This window comes from Dendrobates tinctorius, unplaced genomic scaffold, assembly GCF_039654945.1.
Source record: "Dendrobates tinctorius isolate UK_male_01 unplaced genomic scaffold, ASM3965494v1 ptg000324l, whole genome shotgun sequence".
Classification (NCBI taxonomy): domain Eukaryota; kingdom Metazoa; phylum Chordata; class Amphibia; order Anura; family Dendrobatidae; genus Dendrobates; species Dendrobates tinctorius.
Window position 1 is genome coordinate 918,914 of NW_027361991.1, and position 26,605 is coordinate 945,518.

General features: G+C 43.3%; 1 protein-coding gene across 1 annotated transcript in view; it reads left to right on the forward strand.

The window, feature by feature from the left end:
- The first annotated feature begins 470 nt into the window (after window positions 1-470).
- Window positions 471-26,605, forward strand: part of LOC141074123 (uncharacterized) — a 236,798-nt gene continuing 210,663 nt past the window's right edge. Inside the window, exons 1-9 of the mRNA XM_073561654.1 lie at window positions 471-484; window positions 633-643; window positions 741-1,024; window positions 1,857-1,867; window positions 8,049-8,059; window positions 8,553-11,300; window positions 15,700-15,801; window positions 16,156-16,277; window positions 18,740-18,798. Coding sequence (XP_073417755.1) covers window positions 471-484; window positions 633-643; window positions 741-1,024; window positions 1,857-1,867; window positions 8,049-8,059; window positions 8,553-11,300; window positions 15,700-15,801; window positions 16,156-16,277; window positions 18,740-18,798 — 3,362 coding nt within the window. The remainder of the gene's footprint in view (window positions 485-632; window positions 644-740; window positions 1,025-1,856; window positions 1,868-8,048; window positions 8,060-8,552; window positions 11,301-15,699; window positions 15,802-16,155; window positions 16,278-18,739; window positions 18,799-26,605) is intronic.

The window sequence follows — 26,605 nt, forward strand, 5'->3', positions numbered from 1 at the left end:
CGATGAATCGCCAGAAGTAGGATCATCATCAGTAGTTGATGTATCACCTGAAGTAGGATCAGCACCTGCAACCAATGTATCGCCTGAAGTAGGATCATCACCTGGAACTGAAGTATCACCTGAATTAGGATCCACAGCTGCATCTTATGTAACACCTGAAATAGCATCAACTTTAGTAACTGATGTAACACCTGAACTAGCATCATCGCCTGAAACTGATGTAACAACTGAAGTAGGATCCACAGCTCTAACTGATGTATCACCTGAAGTAGGATCATCACCTGTAACTGATGTATCACCTGAAGTAGGGTCATCACCTGTAACTGATGTATCACCTGAAGTAGGATCCACAGCTGTAACCGATGTATCACCTGAAGTAGAATCATCACCTGTATCTGATGTATCACCTGAAGTAGGATCCACAGCTGCATCTTATGTGACACCTGAAATAGGATCAACTTCTGTAACTGATGTATCACCTGAAGTAGGATCATCACCAGTAACTGATGTATCACCTGAAGTAGAATCATCACCTGTTTCTGATGTATCACCTGAAGTAGGATCCACAGCTGCATCTTATGTAACACCTGAAATAGGATCAACTTCTATAACTGATGTATCACCTGAAATAGGATCAACTTCAGTAACTGATGTATCACCTGAAGTAGGATCATCACCTGTAACTGATGTATCACCTGAAGTAGGATCCACAGCTGCATCTTATGCAACACCTGAAATAGGATCAACTTCAGTAACTGATGTATCACCTGAAGTAGGATCAACACCTGTATCTGATGTATCACCTGAAGTAGGATCATCACCTGTAAATGATGTATCAACTGAAGTAGGATCCACAGCTGTGACCGATGTATCACCTGAAGTAGAATCATCACCTGTATCAGATGTGTCACCTGAAGTAGGATCCACAGCTCCATCTTATGTAACACCTGAAGTAGGATCATCACCAGTAACTGATGTATCAACTGAAGTAGGATCATCACCTGTAACCGATGAATCGCCTGAAGTAGGATCATCACCAGTAGTTGATGTATCACCTGAAGTAGGATCATCACCTGCAACCAATGTATCGCCTGAAGTAGGATCATCACCTGGAACTGATGTATCACCTGAAGTAAGATCCACAGCTGCATCTTATGTAACACCTGAAGTAGGATCATCACCAGTAACTGATGTATCAACTGAAGTAGGATCATCACCTGTAACCGATGAATCGCCTGAAGTAGGATCATCATCAGTAGTTGATGTATCACCTGAAGTAGGATCATCACCTGCAACCAATGTATCGCCTGAAGTAGGATCTTCACCTGGAACTGAAGTATCACCTGAATTAGGATCCACAGCTGCATCTTATGTAACACCTGAAATAGCATCAACTTTAGTAACTGATGTAACACCTGAACTAGCATCATCGCCTGAAACTGATGTAACAACTGAAGTAGGATCCACAGCTCTAACTGATGTATCACCTGAAGTAGGATCATCACCTGTAACTGATGTATCACCTGAAGTAGGGTCATCACCTGTAACTGATGTATCACCTGAAGTAGGATCCACAGCTGTAACCGATGTATCACCTGAAGTAGAATCATCACCTGTATCTGATGTATCACCTGAAGTAGGATCCACAGCTGCATCTTATGTGACACCTGAAATAGGATCAACTTCTGTAACTGATGTATCACCTGAAGTAGGATCATCACCAGTAACTGATGTATCACCTGAAGTAGAATCATCACCTGTTTCTGATGTATCACCTGAAGTAGGATCCACAGCTGCATCTTATATAACACCTGAAATAGGATCAACTTCTATAACTGATGTATCACCTGAAATAGGATCAACTTCAGTAACTGATGTATCACCTGAAGTAGGATCATCACCTGTAACTGATGTATCACCTGAAGTAGGATCCACAGCTGCATCTTATGTAACACCTGAAATAGGATCAACTTCAGTAACTGATGCAACACCTGAAATAGGATCAACTTCAGTAACTGATGTATCACCTGAAGTAGGATCAACACCTGTAACTGATGTATCACCTGAGGTAGGATCATCTCCTGTAACTGATGTAACACCTGAAGTAGGATCAACACCTGTATCTGATGTATCACCTGAAGTAGGATCATCACCAGTAATTGATGTATCACCTGAAGTAGGATCATCACCTGTAACTGATGTATTAACTGAAGTAGGATCCACAGCTGCATCTTATGTAACACCTGAAATAGGATCAACTGCAGTAACTGATGTATCACCTGAAGTAGGATCCACTGTTGTGACTGATGTATCACCTGAAGTAGGATCCACAGCTCTAACTGATGTATCACCTGAAGTAGGATCATCATCTGTAACTGATGTATCACCTGAAGTAGGATCATCACCTGTAACTGATGTATCACCTGAAGTAGGATCATCACCTGTAACTGATGTATCACCTGAAGTAGAATCATCACCTGTATCTGATGTATCACCTGAAGTAGGATCCACAGCTGCATCTTATGTGACACCTGAAATAGGATCAACTTCTGTAACTGATGTATCACCTGAAGTAGGATCATCACCAGTAACTGATGTATCACCTGAATTAGGATCCACAGCTGCATCTTATGTAACACCTGAAATAGCATCAACTTTAGTAACTGATGTAACACCTGAACTAGCATCATCGCCTGAAACTGATGTAACAACTGAAGTAGGATCCACAGCTCTAACTGATGTATCACCTGAAGTAGGATCATCACCTGTAACTGATGTATCACCTGAAGTAGGGTCATCACCTGTAACTGATGTATCACCTGAAGTAGGATCCACAGCTGTAACCGATGTATCACCTGAAGTAGAATCATCACCTGTATCTGATGTATCACCTGAAGTAGGATCCACAGCTGCATCTTATGTGACACCTGAAATAGGATCAACTTCTGTAACTGATGTATCACCTGAAGTAGGATCATCACCAGTAACTGATGTATCACCTGAAGTAGAATCATCACCTGTTTCTGATGTATCACCTGAAGTAGGATCCACAGCTGCATCTTATGTAACACCTGAAATAGGATCAACTTCTATAACTGATGTATCACCTGAAATAGGATCAACTTCAGTAACTGATGTATCACCTGAAGTAGGATCATCACCTGTAACTGATGTATCACCTGAAGTAGGATCCACAGCTGCATCTTATGTAACACCTGAAATAGGATCAACTTCAGTAACTGATGCAACACCTGAAATAGGATCAACTTCAGTAACTGATGTATCACCTGAAGTAGGATCAACACCTGTAACTGATGTATCACCTGAGGTAGGATCATCTCCTGTAACTGATGTAACACCTGAAGTAGGATCAACACCTGTATCTGATGTATCACCTGAAGTAGGATCATCACCAGTAATTGATGTATCACCTGAAGTAGGATCATCACCTGTAACTGATGTATCAACTGAAGTAGGATCCACAGCTGCATCTTATGTAACACCTGAAATAGGATCAACTGCAGTAACTGATGTATCACCTGAAGTAGGATCCACTGTTGTGACTGATGTATCACCTGAAGTAGGATCCACAGCTCTAACTGATGTATCACCTGAAGTAGGATCATCATCTGTAACTGATGTATCACCTGAAGTAGGATCATCACCTGTAACTGATGTATCACCTGAAGTAGGATCATCACCTGTAACTGATGTATCACCTGAAGTAGGATCCACTGTTGTGACTGATTTATCACCTGAAGTAGGATCCACAGCTCTAACTGATGTATCACCTGAAGTAGGATCATCACCCATAACTGATGTATCACCTGAAGTAGGATCATCACCCATAACTGATGTATCACCTGAAGTAGGATCCACAGCTGTAACCAATGTATCACCTGAAGTAGAATCATCACCTGTATCTGATGTGTCACCTGAAGTAGAATCATCACCTGTAACTGATGTATCACCTGAAGTAGGATCATCACCTGTAACTGATGTATCACCTGAAGTAGGATCATCACCTGTAACTGATGTATCACCTGAAGTAGGGTCATCACCTGTAACTGATGTATCACCTGAAGTAGGATCCACAGCTGTAACCGATGTATCACCTGAAGTAGAATCATCACCTGTATCTGATGTATCACCTGAAGTAGGATCCACAGCTGCATCTTATGAAACACCTGAAATAGGATCAACTTCTGTAACTGATGCATCACCTGAAATAGGATCAACTGCACTAACTGATGTATCACCTGAAGTAGGATCAACACCTGTATCTGATGTATCACCTGAAGTAGGATCATCACCTGTAACTGATGTATCACCTGAAGTAGGATCCACAGCTGCATCTTATGTAACACCTGAAATAGGATCAACTTCAGTAACTGGTGCAACACCTGAAATAGGATCAACTTCAGTAACTGATGTATCACCTGAAGTAGGATCAACAACTGTAACTGATGTATCACCTGAAGTAGGATCAACACCTGTATCTGATGTATCACCTGAAGTAGGATCATCACCTGTAACTGATGTATCACCTGAAGTAGGATCATCACCTGTATCTGATGTATCAACTGAAGTAGGATCCACAGCTGCATCTTATGTAACACCTGAAATAGGATCAACTGCAGTAACTGATGTATCACCTGAAGTAGGATCCACAGCTCTAACTGATGTATCACCTGAAGTAGGATCATCACCTGTAACTGATGTAACACCTGAAGTAGGATCAACACCTGTATCTGATGTATCACCTGAAGTAGGATCATCACCTGTAACTGATGTATCACCTGAAGTAGGATCATCACCTGTATCTGATGTATCAACTGAAGTAGGATCCACAGCTGCATCTTATGTAACACCTGAAATAGGATCAACTGCAGTAACTGATGTATCACCTGAAGTAGGATCCACAGCTCTAACTGATGTATCACCTGAAGTAGGATCATCACCTGTAACTGATGTATCACCTGAAGTAGGATCAACACCTGTTTCTGATTTATCACCTGAAGTAGGATCCACAGCTGTAACCAATGTATCACCTGAAGTAGAATCATCACCTGTATCTGATGTATCACCTGAAGTAGGTTCATCACCTGTATCTGATGTATCACCTGAAGTAGGATCATCACCTGTAACTGATGTATCACCTGAAGTAGGATCATCACCTGTAACTGATGTATCACCTGAAGTAGGATCATCACCTGTAACTGATGTATCACCTGAAGTAGGGTCATCACCTGTAACTGATGTATCACCTGAAGTAGGATCCACAGCTGTAACCGATGTATCACCTGAAGTAGAATCATCACCTGTTTCTGATGTATCACCTGAAGTAGGATCCACAGCTGCATCTTATGAAACACCTGAAATAGGATCAACTTCTGTAACTGATGTATCACCTGAAATAGGATCAACTGCACTAACTGATGTATCACCTGAAGTAGGATCATCACCAGTAACTGATATATCACCTGAAGTAGGATCATCACCTGTAACTGATGTATCACCTGAAGTAGGATCCACAGCTGCATCTTATGTAACACCTGAAATAGGATCAACTTCAGTAACTGATGCAACACCTGAAATAGGATCAACTTCAGTAACTGATGTATCACCTGAAGTAGGATCAACAACTGTAACTGATGTATCACCTGAAGTAGGATCATCTCCTGTAACTGATGTAACACCTGAAGTAGGATCATCACCTGTATCTGATGTATCACCTGAAGTAGGATCATCACCTGTAACTGATGTATCACCTGAAGTAGGATCATCACCTGTAACTGATGTATCACCTGAAGTAGGATCAACACCTGTATCTGATTTATCACCTGAAGTAGGATCCACAGCTCTAACTGATGTATCACCTGAAGTAGGATCATCACCCATAGCTGATGTATCACCTGAAGTAGGATCCACAGCTGTAACCAATGTATCACCTGAAGTAGAATCATCACCTGTATCTGATGTATCACCTGAAGTAGGATCCACAGCTGCATCTTATGTAACACCTGAAATAGGATCAACTTCAGTAACTGATGCAACACCTGAAATAGGATCAACTTCAGTAACTGATGTATCACCTGATGTAGGATCAACAACTGTAACTGATGTATCACCTGAAGTAGGATCATCACCTGTATCTGATGTATCACCTGAAGTAGGATCATCTCCTGTAACTGATGTAACACCTGAAGTAGGATCATCACCTGTATCTGATGTATCACCTGAATTAGGATCATCACCTGTAACTGATGTATCACCTGAAGTAGGATCATCACCTGTAACTGATGTATCACCTGAAGTAGGATCAACACCTGTATCTGATTTATCACCTGAAGTAGGATCCACAGCTCTAACTGATGTATCACCTGAAGTAGTATCATCACCCATAGCTGATGTATCACCTGAAGTAGGATCCACAGCTGTAACCAATGTATCACCTGAAGTAGAATCATCACCTGTATCTGATGTATCACCTGAAGTAGGATCATCACCTGTAACTGATGTATCACCTGAAGTAGGATCCACAGCTCTAACTGATGTATCACCTGAAGTAGGATCATCACCTGTAACTGATGTATCACCTGAAGTAGGATCATCACCTGTAACTGATGTATCACCTGAAGTAGGATCAACACCTGTATCTGATTTATCACCTGAAGTAGGATCCACAGCTGCATCTTATGTAACACCTGAAATAGGATCAACTTCAGTAACTGATGCAACACCTGAAATAGGATCAACTTCAGTAACTGATGTATCACCTGAAGTAGGATCATCTCCTGTAACTGATGTAACACCTGAAGTAGGATCATCACCTGTATCTGATGTATCACCTGAAGTAGGATCATCACCTGTAACTGATGTATCACCTGAAGTAGGATCATCACCTGTAACTGATGTATCACCTGAAGTAGGATCAACACCTGTATCTGATTTATCACCTGAAGTAGGATCCACAGCTCTAACTGATGTATCACCTGAAGTAGGATCATCACCCATAGCTGATGTATCACCTGAAGTAGGATCCACAGCTGTAACCAATGTATCACCTGAAGTAGAATCATCACCTGTATCTGATGTATCACCTGAAGTAGGATCCACAGCTGCATCTTATGTAACACCTGAAATAGGATCAACTTCAGTAACTGATGCAACACCTGAAATAGGATCAACTTCAGTAACTGATGTATCACCTGAAGTAGGATCAACAACTGTAACTGATGTATCACCTGAAGTAGGATCATCTCCTGTAACTGATGTAACACCTGAAGTAGGATCATCACCTGTATCTGATGTATCACCTGAAGTAGGATCATCACCTGTAACTGATGTATCACCTGAAGTAGGATCAACACCTGTATCTGATTTATCACCTGAAGTAGGATCCACAGCTCTAACTGATGTATCACCTGAAGTAGGATCATCACCCATAGCTGATGTATCACCTGAAGTAGGATCCACAGCTGTAACCAATGTATCACCTGAAGTAGAATCATCACCTGTATCTGATGTATCACCTGAAGTAGGATCATCACCTGTAACTGATGTATCACCTGAAGTAGGATCAACACCTGTATCTGATTTATCACCTGAAGTAGGATCCACAGCTCTAACTGATGTATCACCTGAAGTAGGATCATCACCCATAGCTGATTTATCACCTGAAGTAGGATCATCACCTGTATCTGATGTATCAGCTGAAGTAGGATCATCACCTGTATCTGATGTATCACCTGAAGTAGGATCATCACCTGTAACTGATGTATCACCTGAAGTAGGATCATCACCTGTATCTGATGTATCACCTGAAGTAGGATCATCTCCTGTAACTGATGTATCACCTGAAGTAGGGTCATCACCTGTAACTGATGTATCACCTGAAGTAGGATCCACAGCTGTAACCGATGTATCACCTGAAGTAGAATCATCACCTGTTTCTGATGTACCACCTGAAGTAGGATCCACAGCTGCATCTTATGTAACACCTGAAATAGGATCAACTTCTATAACTGATGTATCACCTGAAATAGGATCAACTTCAGTAACTGATGTATCACCTGAAGTAGGATCATCACCTGTAACTGATGTATCACCTGAAGTAGGATCCACAGCTGCATCTTATGTAACACCTGAAATAGGATCAACTTCAGTAACTGATGCAACACCTGAAATAGGATCAACTTCAGTAACTGATGTATCATCTGAAGTAGGATCAACACCTGTATCTGATGTATCACCTGAAGTAGGATCATCACCTGTAACTGATGTATCACCTGAAGTAGGATCATCTCCTGTAACTGATGTAACACCTGAAGTAGGATCAACACCTGTATCTGATGCATCACCTGAAGTAGGATCATCACCAGTAATTGATGTATCACCTCAAGTAGGATCATCACCTGTAACTGATGTATCACCTGAAGTAGGATCATCACCAGTAGCTGATGTATCACCTGAAGTAGGATCATCACCTGTAACTGATGTATCACCTGAAGTAGGATCCACATCTGCATCTTATGTAACACCTGAAATAGGATCAACTGCAGTAACTGATGTATCACCTGAAGTAGGATCCACTATTTTGACTGATGTATCAACTGAAGTACGTTCATCACCTCTAACCGATGTAACACCTGAAGTTGGATCAACACCAATAACTGAAACTGTATCATCTGAAAAATCAACAGAAACATCACCACTATATGTTTTTACCACAGGAGAGACATCACTAGTTACAGACGCTACAACAGAAGAGACAACATCAAAAATTAAAGAAACTACAAAAACATCCCCTGTTACAGAGTCTTCATCAGAAACATTTCCAGTATATGATAAAACAACAGATTACTCAAAAACAGAAACATCTCCACTGGTTGATATAAGAACTACAAAAAGTTCTTCATCACCCGAATTATCAACGAAAACAAGTCTAATATCAGATAAAACAACAGATGACATAGTAACATCGCCAACATCTGATATAACCACAGATATAGCATCATTAGAAACAGATTCCACAACAGCAGGAACATCTACAGTAGTTGATTCAACATTTGCAAAAGGCTCAACATTCCCTGGAATCACCCCAATTTTCAATACAACAAAGGAAGAAACAACATTTCTCTATTCTACAGTGCCTTTAGTAACTTTGTCTGATGTCACAACAGAAGATGCATCAATAGTACCAGGTCCCACAACAGCAGAAACATCATCATTTTCATATACAACAGGCAAGACATCTACAGCATCTGACATTTCCACCGATACTGAGATATCAAAAACAACGTCACTTCTAGATACAACACGTGAAGCGACTTCATCTCCACTCTCCATTCCAAATAGAACAACAGGAGGAACTTCTTCAGAGCCAAAAACTGCAGGTGTATCACAAAGATCTACTCAAATGACTGACAACGTTTCTTCTATAACACTGACCGAAACATATCCGGTACCTGATACGACACAACAAGTAACAAGTCAAGTAGCTGGTACAACAGACACATCTACGACAACCGAAACAACATTGACATTAGAATCTCTAGCCACTGGTAACACAAAATTAGAATCCTCTAGGACAACACTTGCAGAAACAGATCAAGTGACCGATTTAACTACTGAACCAGCACTAACAATGACTTCAAAAACAATGGTAAGTGATAAAACATCAGCAAACTCGAAGCCAGGAACAATTAAGACAACAGAATCATTACCCTCTACCGAGGCAACAACCCTACAAACAGCTTTAACTACCTCAAATCAACCAGGAGAAACATCACAACCGAGTTCATCCACTGTTACTCGTCTAAAAACTGCAGAAATTACACTATTACCTAAAACATCATCACCTACATTTCCAGTAACAGCAGCTACAAAAGATGAAACATCACAAGTGGCTTCTACCATAAAACAAGGTTCAACTCTCATGACGCTTACAACAGAGTTGGCAACAGCTCTTGTGACTGAGGCAGAAACTGATCAAACATTACCAATAAGCTCAGACACTGACAAAACAACAGTAAAACTAACTTCAGTGACCACTAAGAGGACAGAAGGAACATTGACTTCTAATGATTTAACAACCCCTGAATCATCTTCAGACTTCTCAACAAGAAGACACTCTACTTCACCAACTGATGCGAAATCATCTGAAACAGGTACTTTGAAAACAACTATTGCTACAAATGAAGAAACATCAGTGGTGCCTTCAACCACAAAATCTGGTTCAACCGTTGTATCTCCTATACCTGATGATACCACTTTTGTGACCAAAATAACAACTAACCAAACATTTCCAGCATCTTCAGCAGCAACAGCTGAGAAAACAACAAGATTAAGTCAAGAAACCAGTGTAACAGATGGAGTTCAACCTACTTTTACAAAATCGACAATAGTGCAAACATCTGTAGGTTCCTTAGGAGTATCTGAATTATCATCTTCAACAGTAGGAGACCTTTCCTCAGCAGGTTCTACAACAAGATTTGAAACAACTTTGGTGTCTCATACAACACGTGCTCAAACAGCTGTTGTGACTGATAAAACAAGTGCTGCCACATTAGAAAAATATTCAACTTTGGGAAGAACATCAACATTTGGGACTCATTTTTCAACAAAACCTGAATCTTCTCCACTTACTCAAACAACACATGGCCAAACAACTATTGCAAGTGATAAAACAATACATACAACATTAGGAAAGTCTTCAACCATGGGAAAAACCCCAACAGTTTGGACTGATTTTTCGACAAAGCCGATATCTTCTCCAGTAATTCAAACAACTCATGACCAAACAGCTATTATAACTGATAAAACAACTGATACAGGAGCAAAAACTTTAGCCTCAGAAACTTCACCATCAATTGGGGATATTTCTACTACAAAACCAGACTTGTCTCTTGCAACTGAAACAACATATGACCCAACCTTTCTTGTGACTGATGTAACAGCTAAACCATCGTCATTGCCATCCATGACGGCTTCAGCAACTGTCAGACCAAGTGACACCACAAGTGCACAAACTCAGGTACCTGGTTCCACCAAAACTACGGTTCCTGTGATTGTTACATTAGCAGTGTCAACCGCACCTCCTACAATTAAACCTCCTGTGTCCTCAACACCCCAAACAACAAAACAAGAAACAATGCCTACCACAATTAAAGATACAACTGCACCTACTACTACAACCACAACTACTACAACTACAACTGCTACAACTACAACTACTACAACCACAACTGCTACAACCACAACTACTACAACCAGACCTACAACAAAACCACCACAAGGTATTTGTACTTCTCAGTTATTTTCTCTGCTTCTAAATCCGAGATTAATATATGGGCAAATGTCGTTTTATAAATTCATTTTAACTGAATTGTGAATAATACACCGCCATAAAAAAAGCATAACATCCAAAACATACATAAAGATACCATTACAAAACTAGTCAGCAAGTTAATGCAATCTTTGTCTTTGGCAATTTTTGCATCTGACAACTAACAACTAGTAGATTTTCCAGTATGTCACTGGGTTAGGAGCTGGGCCCACCTTATCAGCAATGAACTTTAGCTTCAATATATAGTCATTGCATCTCGATTCAATAGCTCGGATTGGCAATAATTGATTATCGCCTTCGCTGTTGTCAGTGGTGAGTGAAGCGCCTAAGGGAAGATGAAGGGTCTCGCCCAAAACACCAAAGTTATCTATAATATAATGCTGGGAGCGTCACTCTGTCCGAAACCTTTATAGACTATGCAAGCGTGACGTACATGTGCAGTCTGGACAGAGTAACGCAACTGGGGATGAGGAGGGTGGCCCAGGAGATCGCAGTATGCGTAAGCACTGAACGCATACTGCGATCTCTGGCACAACACCTTACCGATCCGGGACCATGCATTCCAAGATTGGAGGGTGAGGGGACCATGCACACCAGGATTGGGGGCTAAGGGGACCATGCATACCAGGATTGGGAGGTGAGGGGACCATGCATTCCAGGATTGGGGGGTAAGGGGACCATGCATACCAGGATTGGGGGGGTAACGGGACCATGCATACCAGGATTGGGGGGTGAGGGGACCATACATACCATGATTGGGGGGTGAGGGGACCATGCATACCATGATAGGGATGAGGGGGTACCATGTATACCCTGAATGTGGGTTGAGGAAACCATGAATACCAGGATATAGATGAGGGGGTACCATGCATAACAGGATTGGGGGGTACCATACATTTTATGATAGGGATGAGGGGGGGACCATGCACACCAGGATTGGGGGATCAGGGGTACCATGCATATCAGGATTGGGAGGTGAGGGGGTACCATACATCTTACGATAGGGATGAGGGGGACCATGCATACCATGATTGGGGGGTGAGGGCACCATGCATACCAGGATAGGGGGGGCAGCACATACCAGGATGGGAGACCATATACCAATAAAAATGCTCGCCACCCGGGCATAGAACGGAAGAACGGATTCATAGCTAGTACATATATAAATATACAATCAAGGAATTGTTTTTTTTTTCTATTCACCACCACCCAAAAAAACAAACAAATAAAAGTTAGGTTTATGTATCCCAAAATATTGCAACATAAAACAAGCCTTCAAATAACTATGGTGATGTACAGTGGGGAAAAAAAGTATTTAGTCAGTCAGCAATAGTGCAAGTTCCACCACTTAAAAAGATGAGAGGCGTCTATAATTTACATCATAGGTAGACCTCAACTATGGGAGACAAACTGAGAAAAAAAAATCCAGAAAATCACATTGTCTGTTTTTTTTTCATTTTATTTGCATATTATGGTAGAAAATAAGTATTTGGTCAGAAACAAGCAATCACGATTTCTGGCTCTCACAGACCTGTAACTTCTTCTTTAAGAGTCTCCTCTTTCCTCCACTCATTACCTGTAGTAATCGTACCTGTTTAAACTTGTTATCAGTATAAAAAGACACCTGTGCACACCCTCAAACAGTCTGACTCCAAACTCCACTATGGTGAAGACCAAAGAGCTGTCAAAGGACACCAGAAACAAAATTGTAGCCCTGCACCAGGCTGGGAAGACTGAATCTGCAATAGCCAACCAGCTTGGAGTGAAGAAATCAACTGTGGGAGCAATAATTAGAAAATGGAAGACATACAAGACCACTGATAATCTCCCTCGATCTGGTGCTCCACGCAAAATCCCACCCCGTGGGGTCAGAATGATCACAAGAACGGTGAGCAAAAATCCCAGAACCACGCGGGGGGACCTAGTGAATGAACTGCAGAGAGCTGGGACCAATGTAACAAGGCCTACCATAAGTAACACACTACGCCACCATGGACTCAGATCCTGCAGTGCCAGACGTGTCCCACTGCTTAAGCCTGTACATGTCCGGGCCCATCTGAAGTTTGCTAGAGAGCATTTGGATGATCCAGAGGAGTTTTGAGAGAATGTCCTATGGTCTGATGAAACCAAACTGGAACTGTTTGGTAGAAGCACAACTTGTCGTGTTTGGAGGAAAAAGATTACTGAGTTGCATCCATCAAACACCATACCTACTGTAAAGCATGGTGGTGGAAACATCATGCTTTGGGGCTGTTTCTCTGCAAAGGGGCCAGGACGACTGATCCGGGTACATGAAAGAATGAATGGGGCCATGTATCGTGAGATTTTGAGTGCAAACCTCCTTCCATCAGCAAGGGCATTGAAGATGAAACGTGGCTGGGTCTTTCAACATGACAATGATCCAAAGCACTCTGCCAGGGCAACGAAGGAGTGGCTTTGTAAGAAGCATTTCAAGGTCCTGGAGTGGCCTAGCCAGTCTCCAGATCTCAACCCTATAGAAAACCTTTGGAGGGAGTTGAAAGTCCGTGTTGCCAAGCGAAATGCCAAAAACATCACTGCTCTAGAGGAGATCTGCATGGAGGAATGGGCCAACATACCAACAACAGTGTGTGGCAACCTTGTGAAGACTTACAGAACACGTTTGACCTCTGTCATTGCCAACAAAGGATATATCACAAAGTATTGAGATGAAATTTTGTTTCTGACCAAATACTTATTTTCCACCATAATATGCAAATAAAATGAAAAAAAAACAGACAATGTGATTTTCTGGATTTTTTTTTCTCAGTTTGTCTCCCATAGTTGAGGTCTACCTATGATGTAAATTACAGACGCCTCTCATCTTTTTAAGTGGTGGAACTTGTACTATTGCTGACTGACTAAATACTTTTTTTCCCCACTGTATATACCCAATAACTGTGGCTTCCAGAATGTGGAAGTAAAAAACCACTGTGATGGAATTAAAATGATTATATGGTCTAAATTTCAAACATGAGACTTTAGTTATGTCTTTATTTTGTTGCATAAGTTATTTTTATAAAACTAATGGAGGTCTTGTGTGTATAGATCCGGCGCCCATAGGCTTCCATTCTAGCAAACGACGGACGGCGCTGGATCTGTCGCTGTCTGACTTTTCGACGGAGACAAAAAACGTTACTTTGTCCGTCGTCTCCGGCCGCTGGACAAACAATTCCGGATGGATCCTGCGAACGATGGATGAAACGTGCGGCCATCAGTTGGAATCTGTCACTAATACAAGTCTATGAGAAAAAAATGGATCCGGCGGCAACAGTCGCCAGATCTGTTTTTTTTTTCAAAATTTGGCGGATTGCGACTGATGGCAAAAAACTGAAATGTGAAAGAGGCCGAAGTATTTACTTATAATGACATCCAGCAGATATTCTAAACACACATAAATACAGATAAATTACCACATATGAATATTCAATAGCTCCAACGTACGTTTCGCCAGGTAGCTTTCTCAAGGAGTGTGAGGCAAACTTTTAGTTAAAGGTAATCTGTCAGTAAGCTCAACCCTCCAAAGCCTTCTGGATGAGCATGAAGGACATACGAAAATTGAATAAAAAGACACCTTAATATTTGCGATCCACTGTCTTATTCCAGAGAAATCCATATTTTTCTTAATAAGTAAAAGAGCTGCTAAGAATATCTATGGACCAGACACTAAACTCCCTGAGTATCTGCCTCCAGAGCTTATTTTATATGAAAGAGGAGTTACCAGTGTGAGACATGTAATGCCCCCTTTCATTTAAAATAAGATTTGGAGGCAGAGTCTCAGGGAGATCTATGTCCAGCCCATAGATCTTTACTGCTCATTTAAATATTAATAAAAAAGTGGATTTTTCTTGAATAAAAGGGATCGCAGATAACATGGTATTATTTTATTCTGCTACCTAAGACCTACATGCCGATATAGAGGGTTGATCCTACTGATAGATTCCTTAGATATCTTTAGCAATGCGGCACTTCAGGGAATATGGAGTGTAGTTCTGAAAAAAAGTTCTGTTCTCACCACATATTCTTCAAAGGCTAAAAAATCCTTTTTTAGGGGTAAAATGGCAGTCCCATGTCACAGTGTTATTTAGGTTTTCAGCAGTATAGGCAAGCTTTCATTAACCACCCCTAATCTAACGATGAGATGACTCTGCTCATTCTGTCACAGCCTATAGAGTAAACCTGACTATTGAATTATAGAAAATGGGTAAAGTCTGCCCTCTGTGACTGCTCAAGTGAAGAGGAGGCTTTCTTAGCTGAAATTATATCATAAATCTGGATACATTCGTGTTCTAATGATCACATTTTCCTACTTTAATTTTCTTCTTTAACAGTCATATGCCAAAATGGAGGATCCTATGATGGAATCAAATGTATTTGTACAGATTTGTTCTATGGTCCTCGTTGTGAAACTATCTTAGATAGAATTGAACCTGGTAAGTTATTATTTTCGGGCTTCGGGCTATTCTGGCTTTACGTGACCTGTTATCATTTTCAATGATATTGAGGACATGTGACATCTGATTTCTAATATTGCTATGCAGGAGAGGGAACATCACAGCCTGCTATTATGTCTAATTAGAAAAGTCAGCAATTTTCTTCTGGTAGCCTACAGGCCAGTCTTCTGATACTTTTATTATTGGGTTAAAAAATGTTCTCAAAAATTTGGCAACATTTTGAAGCAGGCTTCAAGTAAACTGGAGTTACTATATAACAGGCATCATTTACTTCTGGATGTTTTTTATGAGCTGTTGAAAGTCAATTTTATATCTTCTTATTTTTTCTTGCAGTAAAGTCCGTGGAAACTTCTGTGAAGGTAGAATTGAAGATCACTAACAAACCTTTTGATGAGAACTATAAAAACAATCAATCAGAAGAATATAAAGAATTTGAAACAGAGTTTAAAGACGAGGTAAGGAGACAAAACAATGAAAGGCGGCCATACACCTTTAAAAGGAATCTGTCACCTATTTTTTCGCATAAAAGATGCGGCCACCGCCATCAGCGGCTTATCTACAGCATTCTAGAATGCTGCAGATAAGCCACCAATGTAACCTGAAAGATAAGAAAAACGAGTTATAATATACTCACCCAGGGGCGGTCGACGTCTGGTCTTGGTCCGATGGGTGTCGCGGTCCGGTCCGATAACTCCCATCTTCTAGCGATGACGTCCTCTTCTTTGCTGTTGAGGGCAGAGGAGAGTACTGCAGTGTGCAGGTGCCGGACCGCTCTGACCTTTCTCGGTGCCTGTGCACTGCATTTCTCTGCCCTCAACAGGGCAGAGCAGTACGCCTGCGCCGGAGCCGGGACGGGAAGCAGAGGACATCATAGCTAGAAGATGGGAAGTGCCGGACCCGGACCGTGACACCCATCGGACCCGTACCGGAGCGGAGGGCCCCTGGGTGAGTATAATATGACTCATTTTTCTTATCTTTAAGGTTACATCGGTGGCTTATCTACAGCATTCTAGAATGCTGTAGATAAGCCCCTGATGGCGGTGGCCGCATCTTATATGCAAAAAAAAGTGAAAGATTCCCTTTAAGAGCTGCCGGCTGATGGTTTTTCCTTTTGATTTTCACCCATATAAATGTGTTCACAATGTGGGGAGAAGAGTAAACTGATGCCAGACACCTCTGGTGACCACTTTTCTGTGTTAATATAAAAGTATAGAGTATTCAAGTTCAACATGTCCTATCCTCATAGATCTCTGAACACATAAGATTGTTAGTACATCTGACCGAAATCAGTGAGTTTATCCAACTACATTGAAATGTAGACGTTTGGCACCCCGGGTCAAAATTACTGTTATTGTGAACAGTTAAGCAATTTGAAGATGAAATGATCTCTAACAAGCCTAAAGTTAAAGATGACACATTTCCTTTCATTTTAGGCTATATATATATTAATTTTGCACATTTTAAAAATGATAAAAAGGAAAATGGGCCGATGAAAATGTTTGGGCACCCTTGAAGATTTGTGTGCTCAGATAACTTTGACAAGGGTTTGAGATCTTAATTAGCCTGTTAGGGTTACGGCTTGTTCATTATCATTGTTAGGAAAGGGCAGGTGATGCAAATTTCCCAGCTTTATAAAAGCCCAGCCTCCTCTAACCTTGTGCCAAAAAACAACAGCCATGGGTTCTTCTAAGCAGTTGCCTAGCACTCTAAAAATAAAAATGGTGGAGTCCCATAAAGCAGGAGAAGGCTATAGGTAGATAGCAAAGTATTTTCAAGTTTCCGTTTCCTCAGTTTGAAATATAATTAAGGAATAACAGTTAACAAGAAAAGTGGAGGTCAAGATAAGGTCTAGAAGACCAAGCAATCAGTGAGAGTTGCTTATAGGATTGCTAGAGAGGCAACCATGTTTGACTGCAAAAGACCTTCAAATAGATTTAGCAGACTACGAGTTGTGATACATTTTCGTACTATTCAGAGACACCAGCACAGAAATGGTCTTCATGCCATGGCCTGCATCCTCACCATAAAATTCAGTATTGGAAGTATGCAAAAGAACATCTAAACTAGCCTGATACATTTTGGAAAAAAGTCCTGTGGATCGATGTTAAAATAGGACTTTCTGGCCACAATGATTAAAGGGAAAAGGAAAAGAATATATCTCCAACCCTTAAGCATGGGGGCAGAGCAATCATGTTTTGGGGTTGTGTTGCAGTAAATTGCTCATGGAACATTTCATGGGCAGAGGAAAGAATGGATTCAATGAAACTTAAACAACTACTTCATGCAAACATAACACCATCTGTAAAAAAGCTGAAATTCAAAAGCGGATGGCTTCTAGAAAGGAATAATGATCCTAAACAGGTCAAAATCTACAACAGATGACCTCAAAAGTTGAAAATCAAAAACTGAAAGTTTTACAATGGCCCTCACAGTCACCTGATCTGAACGTTATTGAAAATCTGTGGCTAGACCTCAAAATAGCAGAGGATGGAAGACGACCTAGGAATCTCATAAAACTGGATAATTCTCCGAGGAAGAATGGATGAAAATCCCTCAAACAAGAATTGAAAGACTTTTGGCTGGCTACAAAAAAAACGCTTACAAGCTGTGATATTTGCAAACGGGTGTACAAATCATGTAGGATGCCCAGACCATTTTCCATTTTGTAATTTTTAAAATGTAAAAGATGAAAACATATTTTTTTGTCTAAAATACAAAGGAAACGTGTCATCTGTAACTTTAGGCCTTTTAGAGATCATTTCATCTACAACTTGCTTAATTGTTTCACAATAACAGTAATTTTGACCAGGGGTGCCCAAACTCTTACATGCCACTGTATGCTCTAGTACATATGCGGAAAATATATTTTCAACTTCATTCTGGCAAAAGCAATAACCTTCGTTCTTTGTTTATATAGATGAGAGAAGTCTATAAAGATTTGGAAGGCTACAAAGATATAGAAATTTTGGAAATAAGGTAAGTTTCTTCTTGCAGGAGGCAACTGGTCCTTCAACACCAGCAAAAAGTATAATCCACAAATGAAAATCTACTGTATGTAGATGTCACTCAAGAAAGTGAACAGCTATTAACACCTATCATTCTGGCGTTGTAATAATTAATACTAGAGTTGAGCGAAATGGGTCGAAAAAATTCAAAAGTCGCCGACTTTTGGCAAAGTCGGGTTTCATGAAACGAAACCCGACCCTAGGATGAGGTCTGCCACGAGGTCGGCGACTTACGCGCCAAAGTCGCGTTTCAAAAGTTTGTTTTGCGCTCTTTTTCAGCCAATCAGGATCCACGGACACTGTAGGCAACGTGATGACATAGGCACGGGTGACCACCATCTTTCAGAAGGGCATGCAAGTGATTGGCTTGCTTTGGTGGGCGTCACAGGGGGTATAAAAGGGCGTGCACGCCGACCGCCATCTTACTTCTGCCGATCTTAGCATAGGGAGAGGTTGCTGCTGATTCTGTAGGGAGAGCGTTAGGCAGGGAAGAAGACAAAAAAACTGCTTTTGCTGCTAGCGATTTGGCCTGCACAACACACCAGTCACTGTGTGTGCAGTGCAAGGGGAGGCTATATAGTGGTGTATCAGTGGTGTTGGTTCTTGGGCTGCCTTCTAAGGCTTCCTGACAGGCTGGCATTGCTGTTTACCCACTGCTCCGCAAACTGCTTTTTTAAAAGCAATCCAATCTCCCTTATCCTCTAGTCACTTTGGTCACAGCTGCGCCATCGAGCCGGTCACATAGCGCTCAGATATTCATTGGGCCTCAAACTGCTTAAGCAATCCCAATTTTTTTTTTTTGTCCTGCTGAGAAGAAAAAAAAACTGCTTCTGCTGCTGATAGCAATTTGGCCTGCACAACACACCAGTCACTGTGTGTGCAGTGCAAGGGGAGGCTATATAGTGGTGTATCAGTGGTGTTGGTTGTTGGGCTGCCTTTTAAGGCTTCCTGACAGGCTGGCATTGCTGTTTACCCACTGCTCCGCAAACTGCTTTTTCAAAAGCAATCCAATCTCCCTTATCCTCTAGTCACTTTGGTCACAGCTGTGCCATCGAGCCTGTCACATAGCGCTCAGATATTCATTGGGCCTCACACAATCCAAAAGTGTCCAGTGTCCAAAAGTGTGTGCAGATATTCAAAATCTCCCTTATCCTCTAGTCACTTTTGTCACAGCAGTGCCATCGAGCCTGTCACATAGCGCTGAGATATCAGTGGGCCTCACACAATCCAAAAGTGTCCAGTGTCCAAAAGTGTGTGCAGATATTCAAAATCTCCCTTATCCTCTAGTCACTTAGGTCACAGCAGTGCCATCGAGCCTGTCACATAGCGCTGAGATAACAGTGGGCCTCACACAATCCAAAAGTATCCACTGTCCAAAAGTGTGTGCAGATATTCAAAATCTCCCTTATCCTCCAGTCACTTTTGTCACAGCAGTGCCATCGAGCCTGTCACATAGCGCTGAGATATCAGTGGGCCTCACACAATCCAAAAGTGTCCAGTGTCCAAAAGTGTGTGCAGATATTCAAAATCTCCCTTATCCTCTAGTCACTTTTGTCACAGCAGTGCCATCGAGCCTGTCACATAGCGCTGAGATATCAGTGGGCCTCACACAATCCAAAAGTGTCCAGTGTCCAAAAGTGTGTGCAGATATTCAAAATCTCCCTTTTTCCTCTAGTCACTTTTGTCACAGCAGTGCCATCGAGCCTGTCACATAGCGCTCAGATATTAGTGGGCCTCACACAATCCAAAAGTGTCCAGTGTCCAAAAGTGTGTGCAGATATTCAAAATCTCCCTTATCCTCTAGTCACTTAGGTCACAGCTGTGCCATCGAGCCTGTCACATAGCGCTCAGATATCAGTGGGCCTCACACAATCCAAAAGTGTCCAGTGTCCAAAAGTGTGTGCAGATATTCAAAATCTCCCTTATCCTCTAGTCACTTTTGTCACAGCAGTGCCATCGAGCCTGTCACATAGCGCTGAGATATCAGTGGGCCTCACACAATCCAAAAGTGTCCAGTGTCCAAAAGTGTGTGCAGATATTCAAAAACTCCCTTATCCTCTAGTCACTTTTGTCACAGCAGTGCCATCGAGCCTGTCACATAGCGCTGAGATATCAGTGGGCCTCACACAATCCAAAAGTGTCCAGTGTCCAAAAGTGTGTGCAGATATTCAAAATCTCCCTTATCCTCTAGTCACTTAGGTCACAGCAGTGCCATCGAGCCTGTCACATAGCGCTGAGATAACAGTGGGCCTCACACAATCCAAAAGTGTCCACTGTCCAAAAGTGTGTGCAGATATTCAAAATCTCCCTTATCCTCTAGTCACTTTTGTCACAGCAGTGCCATCGAGCCTGTCACATAGCGCTGAGATATCAGTGGGCCTCACACAATCCAAAAGTGTCCAGTGTCCAAAAGTGTGTGCAGATATTCAAAATCTCCCTTATCCTCTAGTCACTTTTATCACAGCAGTGCCATCGAGCCTGTCACATAGCGCTGAGATATCAGTGGGCCTCACACAATCCAAAAGTGTCCAGTGTCCAAAAGTGTGTGCAGATATTCAAAATCTCCCTTATCCTCTAGTCACTTTTGTCACAGCAGTGCCATCGAGCCTGTCACATAGCGCTGAGATATCAGTGGGCCTCACACAATCCAAAAGTGTCCAGTGTCCAAAAGTGTGTGCAGATATTCAAAATCTCCCTTATCCTCTAGTCACTTTTGTCACAGCAGTGCCATCAAGCCTGTCACATAGCGCTGAGATATCAGTGGGCCTCACACAATCCAAAAGTGTCCAGTGTCCAAAAGTGTGTGCAGATATATAAAATCTCCCTTATCCTCTAGTCACTTTTGTCACAGCAGTGCCATCGAGCCTGTCACATAGCGCTGAGATATCAGTGGGCCTCACACAATCCAAAAGTGTCCAGTGTCCAAAAGTGTGTGCAGATATTCAAAATCTCCCTTATCCTCTAGTCACTTTTGTCACAGCAGTGCCATCGAGCCTGTCACATAGCGCTGAGATATCAGTGGGCCTCACACAATCCAAAAGTGTCCAGTGTCCAAAAGTGTGTGCAGATATTCAAAATCTCCCTTATCCTCTAGTCACTTTTGTCACAGCAGTGCCATCGAGCCTGTCACATAGCGCTGAGATAACAGTGGGCCTCACACAATCCAAAAGTGTCCACTGTCCAAAAGTGTGTGCAGATATTCAAAATCTCCCTTATCCTCTAGTCACTTTTGTCACAGCAGTGCCATCGAGCCTGTCACATAGCGCTGATATATCAGTGGGCCTCACACAATCCAAAAGTGTCCAGTGTCCAAAAGTGTGTGCAGATATTCAAAATCTCTCTTATCCTCTAGTCACTTTTGTCACAGCAGTGCCATCGAGCCTGTCACATAGCGCTGAGATATCAGTGGGCCTCACACAATCCAAAAGTGTCCAGTGTCCAAAAGTGTGTGCAGATATTCAAAATCTCCCTTATCCTCTAGTCACTTTGTCACAGCAGTGCCATCGAGCCTGTCACATAGCGCTCAGATATCAGTGGGCCTCACACAATCCAAAAGTGTCCAGTGTCCAAAAGTGTGTGCAGATATTCAAAATCTCCCCTGTCCTATAGACACCTTGTACCTTGTTTTACATTACTATATAGTTTGTGGAATTTTGTCTACATTTCTACCAAAAATGAGGAAGGCTGGTGGAAGAGGCCGTGGAATTGGGTGGGGGTTGGCAGCTGGTAATGATGGTGTTGGTGGTGGATCTGATGGTAGTGGAAAGAGCAAAATAGGACCGAATGCAGGAGGTGCTGACCCTGCGTCATCGTCTGGCTACATAAGGCCTCGAACGCTTAGTTTTCTAGGAGTTGGCAAACCGCTTTTAAAGCCAGAGCATCAGGAAAAAGTTTTGTCTTACATTGCTGACTCAGCCTCCAGCTCTATCGCCTCCTCTTCTTCAGTTGTAAAAAGTAAAAGCACTGAGTCGTCATTGGAGGCTCATGTTCATGAACCACACCTTTCCTTGTGTCCTTCACCCCAACCAAGATTGAAGGATGACGCAGGCCATACTACTGATTACTCCATGGAGCTGTTTTCACATACCATGCCTGGATTATCAAGTGAAATGGTGAATTACCCAGGCCAAGATGAATCTGACATGGAGTGCACTGATGCACAGCCGCTGATGGATGATTCTGCTGGTACATTCACTCAGAGCACTACATTGTCCTCGCAGTGTACAGAGCCAGATTCTGACCCTGATGAGACTCAGGTGCCCCTTCCCGCACACTATACCACCATACACGGTGACACAGAGGAAGGTGCACATGACATTGAAGAGGAGGTGATGGATGACCCAGTTGTTGACCCAGATTGGCATCCATTGGGGGAAGAGGGTGCTGCTTCCAATAGCTCAGATGAGGAGCATCCACAGCAGACATCGACATCGCAACAGCTGTTATCTGGCAGGCCCGAAGCACTCCAAAGACAGGTTCCAAACATCAAAAGAGTTCCTGGACAGCTTGTCCAGAGGGTCAAAAGATCACAGCGTGCTAGGCCGCAAAATGTCTGCCAAAGTAGGAAGAGTGCAGTGTGGCAGTTTTTTGAACAAAATCCTCATGATCAGGCCAAGGTTATCTGTAAGAAGTGCGCAAAGACCTTTAGCCGAGGGAAAAATCTGAAAAATTTGAATACCAGTTGCATGCTTAGACATTTAACCAGCATGCACTTGCAAGCGTGGACACAACACCAAACCTCAAGTGCCACATGTGCAACTGATCACAACGAAGGTAGTCAGCAACGCTACATTGTTTCCCCCACTGTAAGCCCACCGGTTAGCACAGCAGCAAATGTTGAGGTGTCGTTGCAAGACCACAGCAGTCAGGGAATCCCACTGTTATATCAACGAAAGACTGATTCTAGGCCATCAGAAAGAACACCAACTCCATCACCATCATCAACCCTCTCTCAGTCCGCCCTGTCCACCGCTACTTCCACCATATGCAGCTCTCAAGTCCAGCTCACCCTCCCAGACACTATGAGTAGTTCAAGAAAGTACTCAGTCTCTCATCCGCGTACACTGGGTTTGAACGCCCACATTGCCAAACTAATCTCGTTTGAGATGATGCCCTTTCGGTTGGTGGAAAGCACAGCTTTCCGCGAACTCATGGCCTATGCAGTACCACGCTATGACCTACCCAGTCGCCACTTCTTCTCTCGCAAAGCCATCCCAGCCCTCCACCATCATGTGAAAGACCGCATTGTCCATGCACTCAAGCAGTTAGTGAGCGGAAAGCTGCACCTCACAACTGATGCATGGTCCAGTCGGCATGGCCAGGGCCGTTACGTGTCCATCACTGCGCACTGGGTTAATGTGGTGGATGCAGGGTCCACAGGGGACAGCGGTGGTGGGACAGTGCTGCCTAGCCCACGGTATAGGAAACAGTTGGCTGTAGGCGTTCGACCCTCCTCCTCCTCCTCCAGAAGCGAAAGCTCGTCCACAGAGCGCAGTCGTACGAGCACTCCATCTGCAGCTGCCACTGTTGCACACGATGTGTCCCCCTATCGAGCAGCTAGTGGAAAGCGTCAGCAGGCTGTGTTGCAGATGATGTGTTTGGGCGACAGACACACCGCCGAGGTGCTGGCCGAGTACTTGAAGCGACAAACTGAGTCATGGCTGGGCAGTGTACATCTTGAGGCAGGCAAGGTAGTTAGTGATAACGGCCGTAATTTTGTGGCAGCCATAGCCCTTTCAAAACTCAGCCACATACCTTGCTTGGCTCACACCTTGAACCTGGTGGTGCAGTGCTTCCTCAAAAATTATCCGGAGTTAACAGCCCTGCTCCATAAGGTGCGAAGACTGTGCGCGCACATCCGCCGGTCGCCTGTACACTCCGTTCGTATGCAGAAGCTGCAGCGATTGCTCCACCTTCCCAACCACCGCCTCATTATCGACATTGCAACAAGGTGGAACTCCACCCTGCACATGGTGGAGCGGCTGTGCGAGCAGAGGCAGGCCATAATGCATTTGTGGGAGGATACACGGCCAGGCACTTTGAGAGCAGACATGGAGTTGACAGGTGTGCAGTGGTCGAAGCTGAAAGACCTTTGTAAAGTCCTTCAGGGTTTTGAGGAATGCACACGGCTGGTAAGCGCAGACGACGCCATCCTAAGCATGAGCATCCCACTTATGCGTCTGCTCATGCAAACTTTGACGCACCTTAAGGAGCAGGCGTCTGCAGCCAATGTTGATGAGGAGGAAGAGGAGGAGGGAATCCTTGATGACATTCAGCCATTGTCTGCTCAGGGACCTCTCCTGGACGAGGTGGAGGAAGAAGAGGAGGAGAAGGATGATGATGGGGATGATTACTTAGGGGAGGAGGATGCATCTCGTGGGGCAAGTGAAAATGTTGGCGTGGCAAGGTCTGGTACAGGGTTTGTGCGTGACTGGAGGGATGTGGATTTGCCAGAAAGTGCTCCTCCACCCAGCACTCGCAGTGCATCATTGACACAGGGAACATTGGCCCACATGTCAGATTATGCCTTGCGGATCCTAAAAAGGGACCCCCGCATTGCCAAAATGATGAACGATGACGACTACTGGTTGGCCAGCATCCTGGATCCACGCTATAAAGGCAAATTACAAAACATCATGCCACAGGAGAATCTTGACCTAATATTGGCTAATAAACAAGCAACTCTGGTAAATCGGTTGCTTGAGGCATTCCCAGCACACAGCAGCGGTGATGGTTCTCACACGAGCCGTACGGGCCGGGGGCAGCTTGGCAGAGGTGTTCGTGGTGCACACAGCAGAAGTGGCGTTGGAGACAGGGGTTTCATGACAATGTTGTGGACTGATTTTTCAAATACCGCTCACACAACTGGTAATACTGCATCGATGGAAAGTGACAGGAGACAGCAGTTGTCAACTATGGTTACAAACTACTTTTCCTCCCATATCGATGTTCTCCCACACAGGTCATTCCCCTTTGACTATTGGGCCGCTAAACTGGACACCTGGCCTGAATTGGCCCAATATGCCTTACAGGAGCTCGCTTGCCCAGCTGCAAGTGTGCTATCGGAAAGAGTCTTCAGTGCAGCTGGATCAATCCTGACAGAAAAAAGGACCCGTCTGTCAACCCAAAATGTGGATGATCTAACCTTCATTAAAATGAACCACGCATGGGTTTCCAAGGATTTTGTCCCACCTTCCCCTGATGACACATAGGGTGACAGAAAAATGGCTTGCTTTGGTCCACCTCTTTCTGGTACTTCACCTATTTCGCCTTTTGCATCAGCTGAATGTCCAACATCAACATATGCCACTTTCTAAAACTCCCTAACTGTGCTGCCTCCCCCCCCCCATGGCCGGGGTCACCACCTAGCGCACGACACCGTGCGAGTGCCGTTGCCCTGGACAGGTGGGTAGGCCGACTCTTGGGCGCGGGCACTGGCACAGGGTCCCTCATAGTGCAATCAAGTGTCTCTGACGGTGGTGGTACACACCCGCCGTCAGACACACCGCTGTACTATGAGGGGCCCAGTGCCAGTACCGACGCCCACGAGTGGGCCCCCCTTGCTTGGGCAGGGCCCCAGCATTTGCAATCTTTACCTCTCCCTGCTACTCCGCTGTGTAATCTGGGCCGTCAAATCCATACTGTGCCTGACACCGTCTGAGCCTGCCTCCTGATGTATAGACATATATTTTGAATGTGTACGCTATCCATACATGTTATCCGGGGATACGGTACCCTTTCTAACCTTTGTGCAATCACGTGCAATCCATACTGGGCCT